This window comes from Syngnathoides biaculeatus, chromosome 7, assembly GCF_019802595.1.
Source record: "Syngnathoides biaculeatus isolate LvHL_M chromosome 7, ASM1980259v1, whole genome shotgun sequence".
Classification (NCBI taxonomy): Eukaryota; Metazoa; Chordata; class Actinopteri; order Syngnathiformes; family Syngnathidae; genus Syngnathoides; species Syngnathoides biaculeatus.
The window spans coordinates 13,381,130-13,393,547 of NC_084646.1; the positions used below are offsets into that span (position 1 = coordinate 13,381,130).

Sequence of the window (12,418 nt, forward strand, 5' to 3'; positions counted from 1 at the left end):
CATACACGTTGGACCAATGGCAGTAGAGAATACGCGGAAATGGGCGTGGCAAATGTCTGGTCACGCGTTTCCCCGCTGGTCGACTCGAGTGCAGGATTTCATGCGGCATCGAGATGGAAGCTTGCATCATCTCTTGGAGGCTCTGACCCGAGGAGATTCGGCCGGTTCGGAGAATGTTCAGGTTACACCGCCATTTTATATCATGTTGGCTTTAACGCCAGCCGCTCCGGTTTTATATAAAATACGTCGGTGTGGTATGCGCTAGAGCCGGTTGTGTTTAGCTAGCCAGCTGCCTAGCTGTGGCTACCGCTAACAACATTGCGGGGTTTGTGTGCCTTAATTTTTTAAAATTATTTTTTCAAGCACGTTTACTCACGAGTTGTTTTACCAAGCGTGTGTTTCTGAAGATATTATTGAATTACAAAAGTTAACTATGAATGATGATAGTTGCTGCTGCTGTTGGCAGCGACAACCCACAATGGCTGTCAATGGCGTCACAATTTGGCATCGATTCGCTATCCTGAAGATAGATTTTCAGTCTGTTTACTGTTAAGTCACTTTTATTTATATAGCGCTTCTGCCGCAGGACTCACAAGGCTATTTCCATGGTTACAATGCCAAATAAAATAACTCACAAAATAATGTCCATTAAGTATTTAAAATGAACTTTCAAATTATTTCCAATATTTTAGCTCAAAGTAGAGAGTGGGGGCAGCACTAACCATTACAAAACGGGCTCACTTTTGAATATTCTGATTATTATAATACTGAAGAAAAAAAATCTGAGCCCTTAGGTGACCCTATGAGATCATATTCATGACTTACATTCTGTATGAGCTTATCTTGTATTTATATCTGAGTAGGTTTCATGATGCAGTGTATTCCAGTTAAACTAAATATTTGTGAAATTCTCTCATTTGGCAGCTATGGTGGTGAGGCACAGTGTGATGACAGAGTTACAAGTCTTCCAGTGCTCATTCCAGGTTCGATATGTCACTCTGTTGATGTAAAATATCAGCTTATCAATGTACTGACTTGTCAGCTTTATCTACCGTCAAACACATTCAGTGAGTCATGTACTATGACTTAATGTCTAGATACTTCTGGTAAAAGACGATAAGGTTGGAGGTGTGCATTTTTTCATATTTACAGAGAGCTACTGTTTGGGCATAATGCCACAAAGTAGGGATGCATTAATATTGATTTTAATTCATAGTTCTTGGGGAGAAAAAAAAGGCTATGTTTCTCTCTTCTCTTTTCTATCTCTTTTGGGAGGCCTGTCAACTTCGACTTTATTCTTAATTCATAAATCTTTTCTTGCTTTTCTCAATAGGAAATATTACCACTACCATCCTCATAAAGTTTTCTTTAATTTTACAGTGCTTTTTTTAAAATTGTGTACATAATTAATTGTTGCAAACATTAAAACTGCCGTAATTTCTGGCACCTGCCTATAAGCCTCACCCAGTACATTTGTAAAGGAAATGCCATTTGGTACATACATAAGCTGTACCTGTGTAAAAGCCGCAAGTGCTTACATTGAAACCCACATTGAAACACGAGATATTTACAAAGAAAGACGGTACACAGAAAGAGTTTTCAAAGTTTTAATACATTAGCTTAACATAGCAACAACACGGTAGCACGAACAGTGCTGTTAAACAAAAAAAACATACTAGTAAAAATCACTCAGACACAGCAACACACTAGTACAGCGCTAAAAGGGCCGGTTAAAATAACATACTGGTAAAAATCACTTCCTTGCCACATTTATTTCACCATCTCACTCTTACCTTTTCCGCTTGATTGCCCCTTTGCGGCCCTTTAAAAAAAAATACACAAATCAACCCCATAAACCGCAGGGTTGAAAATGTGTGGAAAAAAGTTGCGTCTTATAGGCCGGAAATTACGGTACGTTAACTTTGTTCTCCCCCCCCTTCAATTTTCTTCTTTTTACAGCCTTTGTTGAGACAGGCCCAAGTAAATCTTTTGTAACTAAAAAAAAAATGAAGTTCTCTTGCAATTGTGCTGTGTTTTGTGTGATTGTGCTTAGTCCAGAGTAATATGATTGAGTACATCTGAAAAAAATTAAGTAGAAAGCCTTGCATTTCCTGTTTTGCTTTCTCGACTGAATCAGCAGTTGATTTCATACCGCTTGAGTTTCCTCCTCTCATTTCTGTTCTGTCTCAGGGCAGCTCCCTGGCTTTGAGCCAAGTAGGGCAGCGTTATGGAGAACGACAAGTCCAGAATGGGATCGTGTCAGAGGACAGGAATCAGATCACTCAAGTCCCTCCAGGTACAACCATCCTATTGTTTAGTGCAGTAGACATGGTTCCATACGTCTTCATTTGTTGTTGTCCTCTTGCGCCGCACCAGAAGTTGAGAAAAGTCAGCCTTTGAACATCCCAGATGCAGCCAAACGAAAGAAGAAGAAAAGGTCAAGGGCAATAAACAGCACCAGTGGCACTTTCTATGGTAATAATTGTGGGATTTTGCACAATTCTTTGGGATCTGTATTTAACTCTTTAATCATTCACTTCAGACCTCTACAAGCTGACAGATGAGGTGCTTGGCCAGGGGGCATTTGCCAAGGTCCAAGGATGTGTAAGCCTGCAGAATGGACAGGAGTATGCCGTGAAGGTGACTATAAATTTAGTTTCGTAAAAGAGCGATATAAGATTTTTATAGGGTTTGGATTAGCATTGAGGAAAAAAACAAACCCAAAAGCACTTAATAGTAGATTTTGGGTGGTTTAAAAAAAAAAAAAATCAATGCAATTGTAATTGGTGTCAATTATGCACAGATTTTCTTAATTCCAGTAAAGCCCGATCCAAATCACCGACGTCTTTGTGCATTTTTTGTAACCTTAAAACCGTGTATGGTTAAACTTGTAAAGCTTTACCACAGCTGTCCGATATTTTTGGTCTGTCACATAGATCATCGAAAAGAGTGCGGGACACAGCCGCAGCCGAGTCTTCCGGGAAGTGGAGACTCTCTACCAGTGTCAAGGAAACAAGTGAGGGAATTCATGTCTTTTATGAAAGGCAGTCCATGAAACTACCACACTTAATTTCAACTGAAACTAAATAGATTATTTGACTCAGGAACATTTTGGAATTGATTGAGTTCTTTGAAGATGATACCTGCTTTTATTTGGTCTTTGAAAAATTGCGAGGAGGTGAGTTGAAAGAACAGCGATCATTTTTTCTGCAAGCTATTTGATGGACACTGACACAATATGATTGTTTTTTTTTCCCCAGGTTCCATTCTTACCCACATTCAGAACAGGAAGCATTTTGATGAGCTGGAGGCCAGTAAAGTGGTCCGTGACATTGCCCAAGCTCTTGACTTTCTGCACACAAAGGGTAAATCACCTTTCTGTCCAATCTCCTGATATCCAGGTGACCTGTCGTAGTTGTCATGGTAACATTGTGTTGTTCTGACAGGTATTGCTCACAGGGACCTCAAATTGGAGAACGTCCTTTGTGAATACATTGATCAAGTAAGTCTGGCTTCAAAGGTCTCTGTGCCCCTAAAAAAAGTCTTACATTTGATGCACTTTATGCTAGGCCTTACATTTAAACAACGTTTTCCAAAAAGGTTGGAAATTTGACTTGCTATCATTTGTGGACACTTGAGAATTGCTTGAAATTTGGAAATTTGCTGAAATTGGTAACTAAGTTAATAAAGGTTAAGTTATTAGTAGTTTTTTTTTTTTTTTTAATTCGAAGTTATATACAGTGGAACGCCAATATAACGGACAATGGATAAAACGGACTGTCAGGACAAAACAATGTGTCACGTTGAGTGCGGGGCTCTGATGTGGCGGCCATGTCATGATGGATATGTTTATTGCCTATTGTAAATAGACTCGCAGCACAGAGATTGAAAGGGTGTGGCACGGTGGCCGTGTAAACTCTGAGGAAGTCTCTGGACTTTGAAACATAATATTTTTTGATACAGTTGTTTGGTCAAGCAATTCGCTTTTGCAAATGGATTTGGAAGTAGGAAGCGCACGAATTCCTCATGGCTCATGAAAGCAACTCGTCTATTATGAGCACTTAACGTTAATGTTACCATGACCACTAAGCACAAAGTTGTGGTAAGTTTGAATGATATGTGGAAATTTGAAACGTTTTCAATCTTTTTCACATTTATTTACATTAATTTTGTGCTGTATTGGGGGTTGTAAGCCATGAAACCTACAAAACAATTTTGTACAGTAATACAGTACCTATGCTTATGGCCATTAAAAAAGTGCTTCAGTGTAATGAACAATCAGCTATAACAGACACCTCAGAATTGGTACTACTGTAGTTTTAAAATTGGTCATGAAAGCGTTTTTATTTTTCAGGTGTCGCCGGTTAAGATCTGTGACTTTGATCTGGGAAGCGGCGTAAAGCTCAGCAGTGCCTGCACACCGATAACTACTCCAGAACTCACTACACCGGTAAGATCTATAAGTTAGATCAGGGATTTCCAACCACTGAATCACGGCATAGTAATATACTATGCGAGATGTAATGGGAAAACATCCAATTCCGCTTAATTTGTCCAGAAATGATAACGATATAAACTACATTGATGATAAAATAAAGGTTATTCAACACTGACTGACAGCTGTTCACAAACATGCAGGAAACATTTTCTCGTTCGTTGTCTCTATCTAGTGTGGCTCAGCAGAGTACATGGCTCCAGAAGTGGTGGAAGTGTTCACCGATGAGGCGTCTTTCTACGACAAGCGCTGCGACCTTTGGAGTCTCGGGGTCATTCTGTACATCCTGCTAAGTGGCAGCCCCCCGTTCACAGGCCACTGCGGCAGTGACTGTGGGTGGGACCGGGGGGAAACGTGCCGTACATGCCAGGTACGCTCGCCCAGCTGGGAATTGACAACTGCGCTGCTCGGCCCGTCACGTCATGTTGTTAGCCTAAGAGCATAATTGCAAAGATCACATTTGAATAGTTTTGGTACAAGAAGAGAAAAACACAATTTGTAGAAAGCATATTATTTATTAATTGGTGATGGTAAACTGAAATTGAAAATTACGATCGTCAGCTAAGGCAGCACGACGGCTCAGCTCGTAAAGCCTTTTGAGGACCTGGGTTCGATCCAGGCACTGCCTGTGTGGAGTTTGCATGTTCTCCCCATGCCTGCGTGGGTTTTCTCCGGGCACTCCGGTTTCCTCCCACATCCCAAAAACATGCAATATTAATTGGACACTCTAAATTGCCCCTAGGTGTGATTGTGAGTGTGACTCTTGTCTGTCTCCATGTGCCCTGTGATTGGCTGGCAACCAGTTCAGGGTGTACCCCGCCTCCTGCCCGTTGACAGCTTGGATAGACTCTCCGCGACCCTTGTGAGGATAAGTGGAAAAGAAAATGGATGGATGGATATTCAGCTATGTCACTGATGGTGTAGTGATGCACACGCCAGACTTTGGTGCAGTCAGCGTGGGTTCAGTTCCCACTCAGTGATTGTGTGAATGTGAGTGCGGTGGGTGTCTGTGCCAATATGTGACTTGCGACTGACTGGCAACCAGTTCCAGGTGGAGTCCAACTAGCGCCCGTGGTCAACTGGGATGGCCTCCAGCGACCCATGACTAACATGGATAAGCAGTGTTGAAAATAGTGATGAAATGGATTGGCTGCACTATAATTAATTATATCTGTACCACAAGATGCCGGCAAATGACTACTTTTGTCTAAATGAAGCTCTTCAACTCATGTTAACAGTTCTTTAGCACCAAGGTGCCACCAGATGTTGTCATCATTTGCCTGAGCACAAAATACAGCCAATCGTTGATTTTTTTTTTTTTTTTTTTTCCCCAGCAAATAATGAGGAATATATTAGTTTCCCAAAAAAATCAACAAATCTGAAAATGCCAAACTGCACACAATTATTCACATTTATACAGTAACGGAAAGTGCATGAATCAAATGTAGCTGAACGTAGGTACTTCTTTTTCCTTTCCTTTGGCTACACATTTGTGCTTGATTTCTTGTGCCTCGGCTCTTACTGATGATTTTGGTCGAACAAGTTTGTGCGTCGAACAAATACAGACGGCGTATCACAGCAGGAGGCCATCCATCACTTGTCTCCCTCATGACCCGATCATCATCTGACTAATGTTATCACTGCCATCAGGAGACGCCCGCATATAGTCACGAGCAGACCACATTTCAAATATAGAATGCGATGGCAGTGGGAACATGGAGCTAGCGTGCTGAGATTGTCGTCTGTATTCTAGAATGTGTGACGCATGTCTAATCAAGACTTCGTGTGACCTTCCGCCTCCAGAGTCACCTGTTCGAGAGCATCCAGCAAGGAAAATATGAGTTTCCGGACAAGGACTGGGCTCACATCACAGACGCTGCCAAGGATCTTATCAGCAAGCTGCTGGTGCGAGATGCCACCCTGCGCATTAGCGCCACTCAGGTCCTCAAGCACCCATGGGTGCAGGGGGTAGGTTTTTTTTTTTTTTTTTTTTTGGTGCCATTTGATGGTTTATTAGTGAATATTTGAATTTCATACACATTATTTCAACTTCATTTGTACAGAACGCACCAGAGAGAGGTCTTCCAACTCCTCATGCCCTACAGAGGTAAGCCGGAAAGTCATGAAACCACTGAAAATGACATCTGACAAAGGAATTAGAATTTAGTAGGAAATTGTCCATACATTTACTTGGATTTATTTATTTAGAAAATTTACATTACAGTTTTTTGCCTTTGTTAAGTGCAAAAAAAAAATGTGAATAATCTCTCTGAAAGGGTTTATAATTACACATAGATGCCAAACGATGGCAACATAATACTACTTTTCCGGTAGAGTGCTATGGCCTCTGGAAATGAAGCTCCTCCCCCTACTTCAACATAGGTCCTCGGCACCAAGATGGTGACAAAGCAAAAGTTTTCTATTCCACAGCACTTTGGCTTGAACACAGAAACAGCAAATGTAAACACTGTCAACATACTGTGTAAAAAAATCCATCGATAAGAAAAATGTATTCTTCCCCCAACATATACAGTAGTCTGTCAAGAAAACCCTTCTTTTACCCATCCATCCATTTTCTTTGCCGCTTATCCTCACAAGGGTCGCGGGGAGTGCTGGAGCCTATCCCAGCTGTCAACGGGCAGGAGTCAGGGTACACCTTGAACTGGTTGTCTGCCAATCGCAGGGCACATAGAGACAAACAATCGCACTCACAATCACACCTAGGACAATTTAGAGTGTCCAATTAATGTTGCATTTTTTTGGGATGTGGAAGGAAACTGGAGTTCCTGGAGAAAACCCACGCAGGCACAGGGAGAACATGCACTCTCCACACAGGCGGGGCTGGGATTGAACCCGGGTCCTCAGAACTGTGAGGCAAACGCTTTACCAACTGAGTCACCGTGCCGCCCCTTCTTTTACCGAAATCCTTAAAGATTGTGTTATAAAAATGAGTATAGTGGCTAGGGGCCAAGCCTGATCACAAATTTCCGAGAATAGTAGACACTCTCTTTCAAGTGATTATCATTCCCTATATTAACAGTTTCAACCATGAATACACCACAAACTCTGATTCCCAAAACACTTGAATAGCATTTCAAATTCTTACAAACATCTTAAAGCATTGCTGTACCCTTAAAAAAAAAAAACATTACAGTAAACTGTTTGTAGCTTGGCATGCATATCTGCAAATTACACCAGCTGCATCCATGCAATTCTGAAAATGATGTAGCTGCTTCTGTAGCAACGCGCAAGAGTTGCATCAATTGTTCCGATGCTTCAGGGGCGGTGGGAGAGTCCACAGCTTCTGTGTCTGAGTGACATAGCAGTGACGTCACGTCTACGTATCCTGATACGAAACTGCTGTCATTCAATCAGGGACAGCATGGCTGTCCTAGGTTTATGGATGTTTTGCAGTGCTCTTATTATGGATTCATCTAGTTTTGATGCCATGTTTAGTCCCAGTTTGACAAAACCATTGTGGGCCGAAGAGAAGCAGACAAGGTTTTCTCCATCTTATCCATCCTCTCCCGCTGACTCTCAAGCATGAATCTAACAACAGTTGCTGTTGGATTTGTGATGAGCGAACTTTGGTTGAGCGGACAATTAGTTCGCTGTTATTTTGGCCTGTTTACTGCCAACAATAATCGTTCAACTCTCTCAATAAGAGATGCTACAATAGGATAAATGTATCATACGTATTGCAGTGCGATATTGCCATGAAAAAAAGGTATCACAAATGGGTATTATTCTTCCATGAATTGCAGTGGTTAGGGTCCCAAAAATTTTGAAATATATCAATTTGTGAATGCTGAACCATAATATGCAGGAGGAGATGAAGAAATGTACTATTTTTCTCCTTATTTAAACCCTTCTGTTATGTTGTAGGTCCAATTGAAAAGGAAAAATGTGAAAAAGTGCATTATACAGTTTAATTTTTGTTAATTAAGTATATAAATGAGACTTTATATTTTGTTTCATGGATGTTCCAATATTCAGAAAAACTGACTGATGAAACGTGTTCATTTTTTAATAGGACTAAAGAAATAAGATTAACTAGAGAGTAGAAAGTGTTGTAATCCTTAATGTTGCGCTTATATTGTTTTTTTTTTTTTTTTTTGTTTTGTTTTTTTTAGGAACAGCAGCACCAAAGACCTGAGCCAGTTTGCGGCCGAGGCCATCGCCTTCCACCGGCAGCTGTCGCAGCACGATGAGCAGCAGGAGCAGAAGGAGGAGAATGAAGACGTCCGCCCCATTGTCGTTTGCTCCATGAGGCTCTCTCCGCCGTCCAACTCCAGACTGGCTCGCAGGAGGGCGCAGTCCAACGCCCTGCGTGGCCGAGGCGGCGCAGCCGAGTTCACGGCCTGAAAAGAAGCCGCTCGCCATCCTGCTTTCTGACCTCTTTCACGATCTATTTTCTCTTTCTCTTTGTGTCTGATGGGCCAGCCTATCAGAAGTGATAAGTTGTGTTTTTTTTATTTTTTTTTCCTGCTGCCTGTTACCTTATCATTTGCAGCAAAGTAGCGCTTGCTCTTGGAAACCACGGGGAAATTCCGGACGTTTTAAAACTTTTTTTTTTTTTTACCATTTTGTGACCGAAGGTTGCGTTTTTACTTTTTTCTAAATGACAATAGTGTAGCAGGTAATTTGTTTGTAGGCAAACACCGCGCTTGATTGCCTCATAAACGCATGTAGAAACAAATATTTTTTTTATATTATTTTTTGATTTTATGAAGCTTTCAGTGTTCTCATGTGAAGTGGATTATCTGGATGTGTACAATGAGCAAGTGGAGTTGTGACGTTTCATTTTAATTTCCAGACTGTGAAGAAAGAACTTTAAATTACTTTTGTTTTTTTATTTTAATTTTATTATGGTGTCATTAAGCGTTCTCACACACAAGTTACCTTTAGCACTGATGTACTTTAAAAGTCTTAAATGGAGTTTGGAATCAATACGATTAGTAAATACATCATGTTTGGAGCCCACTTTGCACAAGATCAGGTGATGAGGTTCTTATTCTAACCTGATATTTTACAGGTTTACAGGAAATATAGAGGTTTCTTCATTGGTATTAAAGGGATCTATTTTTTTATGTGCATCTGGTTGATCATTCGGGCTTGTATTCTCTGGTGTAGATGACGATAACGCTGACGTGGTTGCGGAACAAAGATAACTTTATGGTCAGCAAGCAAATATAATACAACCTCTGCAGTCAAGACTGCAGTTACTTGGGAGGGATCAGTTTGAAAAGGCTGACTGATCTGTCGCTCTGAAAAAGGCCACCTCTCTTAAATGCGTTTGGTTGAAATTTGTTCAGGTCCACGTCTCCACGTCATAAACTATCCAACTCCCGTAGCACCTCCCAATGATCTCGCTCCTAAAATCGATGTGGATCTAAGTCAAATGAGCCACAAATGGTCTTTTTATGGGGTTGCAACCAGCATCGTGATCTCACACTGTCAGGAGTTGGTGGGTGTTGGTGCATGGTTTTTACGACTCCACTTTATTGTCCCCGTGGGTTAAGCTCAACACATTTTCGGTTTATGACAGAGTCGAAGAAATGCGTTTTGACGTATTGATCGCATACCTCGTGCGTTTCTGTATCTTGTTTTTTGTTTTTCCTGAATGTGCCAAAAATGATGTGCAAACTAAGCTTGGATATACATGGGAATAATTCAATGTTTGTTTGTTTGTTTTTATATCTTTGGGAGAACTTAGCTTTGTATGTTGCATGAATTTGTGAGGAAGTCGGGAGTCCACACGTGAGTCCACAGGGTTGCCATGGACACAACATCTCTATAGCAACGCTGATGCAAGCGCCGGCAAATCAAAATCCTCTCATGGGATGTCCGTGTGTTCACGCCATTAACTTGAGTGGCCACAAATGAGAAAGGTGTTTAGTTAGGGAGCCCCTCCTCTGATTTCTTTCTTTCGTCTAATATTTGTTACTGGTCTTGTGCACAAGGTGCTGAGGATATTTTTCGCTGACATACTGTTCTCAATAAAAGATCCTTGATAAACTACTTTGTTGCGTTTGTATTTGATGTAGTGTGATGTGAATTACTCAAATTGCGTATTGTTATCTATAGCCAAGTAAGGCCAGCAAAATATTAGCAACAGTGATATTTAGTGCTGGTTAAGCACTGCAAACTCCAACCACAACAAGAAGCATCTTAAATATAATTTTAAATAATTGATTTTAGTGTGGCAGCATAGTGGATCACCTGGTAAAGCGTTGGCCTCACAGTTCTGATGACCCAGATTCAATCCCAGCCCCATCTGTGTGAAGTGTGCATGTTCTCCCCATGCCTGCGTGGGTTTCCTCCAGGCACTCCGGTTTCCTCCCACATCCGAGAAACATGCAACATTAATTGGACACTCTAAATTGCCCCTAAGTGGGATTGTGAGTGTGACTGTTTGTCTCTACGTGCCCCGTGATTGGCTGACAACCAGTTCAGGGTGTACCCCGCCTCCTGCCCATTGACAGCTGGGATAGGCTCCAGCACTCCCTGCGACCCTCGTGAGGATAAGCGGTAGGAAAATGGATGGATGGATGATTTTCTTGTGTTTCAGTTTGTGTTATTTAATTGCTCTTAACCGCATGCAATTACATTTTCATTCATTGTATTTGAATGCAATCATTTTAGTGGTCCTTATTTTTGTTTTAATTGTGTTGAATGTAATGTATTTTGTTTTTTTATTTAGTAAAAATTCATTTTATTGAATGTAATGTATTTTGCTGTTTTTTTATTTTGTTAATCATGATTTACAGTTATTTTTATTTGTCATTTATTTTAAGCGTCACATTTGCTTTTAATGCAATTGATTGAATGTAATTCAGTGTTGTTTCACGGTTTTAAATGACCTGCTATTTCATTTTGTTAAAACTTTTATGTAATCTTAAGTGTTGCTTATTTCTGTATTTAATTGGACGTATTTTGATTTAGTGGTACTTTTAACTTGATTTTTATTTAATGTATTCATGTTATCGTTTTCAATTTGGTGTTATAATTATTTGTCTGTATTTCATTTATAGTGTGTTTTTTGGATTTTATTCCAGGTTTAAGTGGGCGTGCCGTTCCGTTTCATGTTTGTCAGTACAGCAGCAGCCTGGTAGCAGCGCCTCAGTGCGCTCCTCACCCGCACTGAGGCGACATCAGATGTCCACTTCTGCACTCCGTTCATGTCTGGCGGATGGACAAACACGATTAATGCCTTCTGGATAACGTAGGTAAATATATTTCAAGTGACTGTCACTAGTTTTTCGGATTTTTCATTTTATTCTTGCCAATTTGTTGCCATTTATGGAGCCCCTAATGGGAAGTTAAAGGGGGTGAATGTTTTATTCATTATTCTGGTGTGCATGTGTTAGTATCTGGTGTGTTAAGTTCTAGTTTGGGTGTTAGGATCTGGTGTGCATGCATTACTATCGTGTGCGTACGCTTTAGGATCTGGAGCACAATGAGTATGAGTGCCTCGTTGTTGGCCCTAAGTGCATGCACATCAAGCAGAAAAAGATGGAAAAGAAAGAAGGGCAGGGGTGGGGTTGAACCGTCAACTTGACAAAGCGTGGACTGCGGCTCTGGCCTGGTACGGTCGCTTTAGAGCGCCTCGTTGTTGTGGCGTGGAAAAGTCTGGCGATGACCCAGTGAAAGTGTTATATTACAGACGTCAAAGGCTTTAAACAGATATGGTATCTTTTTGCGGCTCGAGCATGCAGGGATGCGTTGGCATAAAAAATGATGCTAGATGGAGTGGCGTTCATTTTTCTAGGTTGGAATGCTGGCATTTGAGTGACAGTTGAGCGGCGATTGGTTTCACTGCATTCTGTTTTGCTTTATGGCAAAATTCTATTGACTGTTGAGCTAATAACTGAACATCATTTCAACTGTTCTTCCTCTCCAGTGTGTTTGCGGCCTCGGGTG

The 12,418-nt window shown here is 41.0% G+C and overlaps 1 protein-coding gene across 1 annotated transcript; it reads left to right on the top strand.

The window, feature by feature from the left end:
- Positions 1–10,510, top strand: mknk1 (MAPK interacting serine/threonine kinase 1). Its single transcript, XM_061825652.1, has 14 exons — positions 1–181; positions 925–983; positions 2,191–2,296; positions 2,377–2,475; positions 2,543–2,640; positions 2,937–3,016; positions 3,105–3,178; positions 3,261–3,365; positions 3,447–3,502; positions 4,355–4,450; positions 4,671–4,865; positions 6,299–6,463; positions 6,559–6,602; positions 8,629–10,510. The coding sequence occupies exons 1-14, from the start codon at positions 40–42 to the stop codon at positions 8,858–8,860; spliced, it is 1,551 nt and encodes a 516-aa protein (XP_061681636.1). The 5' UTR covers positions 1–39; the 3' UTR covers positions 8,861–10,510.
- Positions 10,511–12,418: the final 1,908 nt, after the last annotated feature.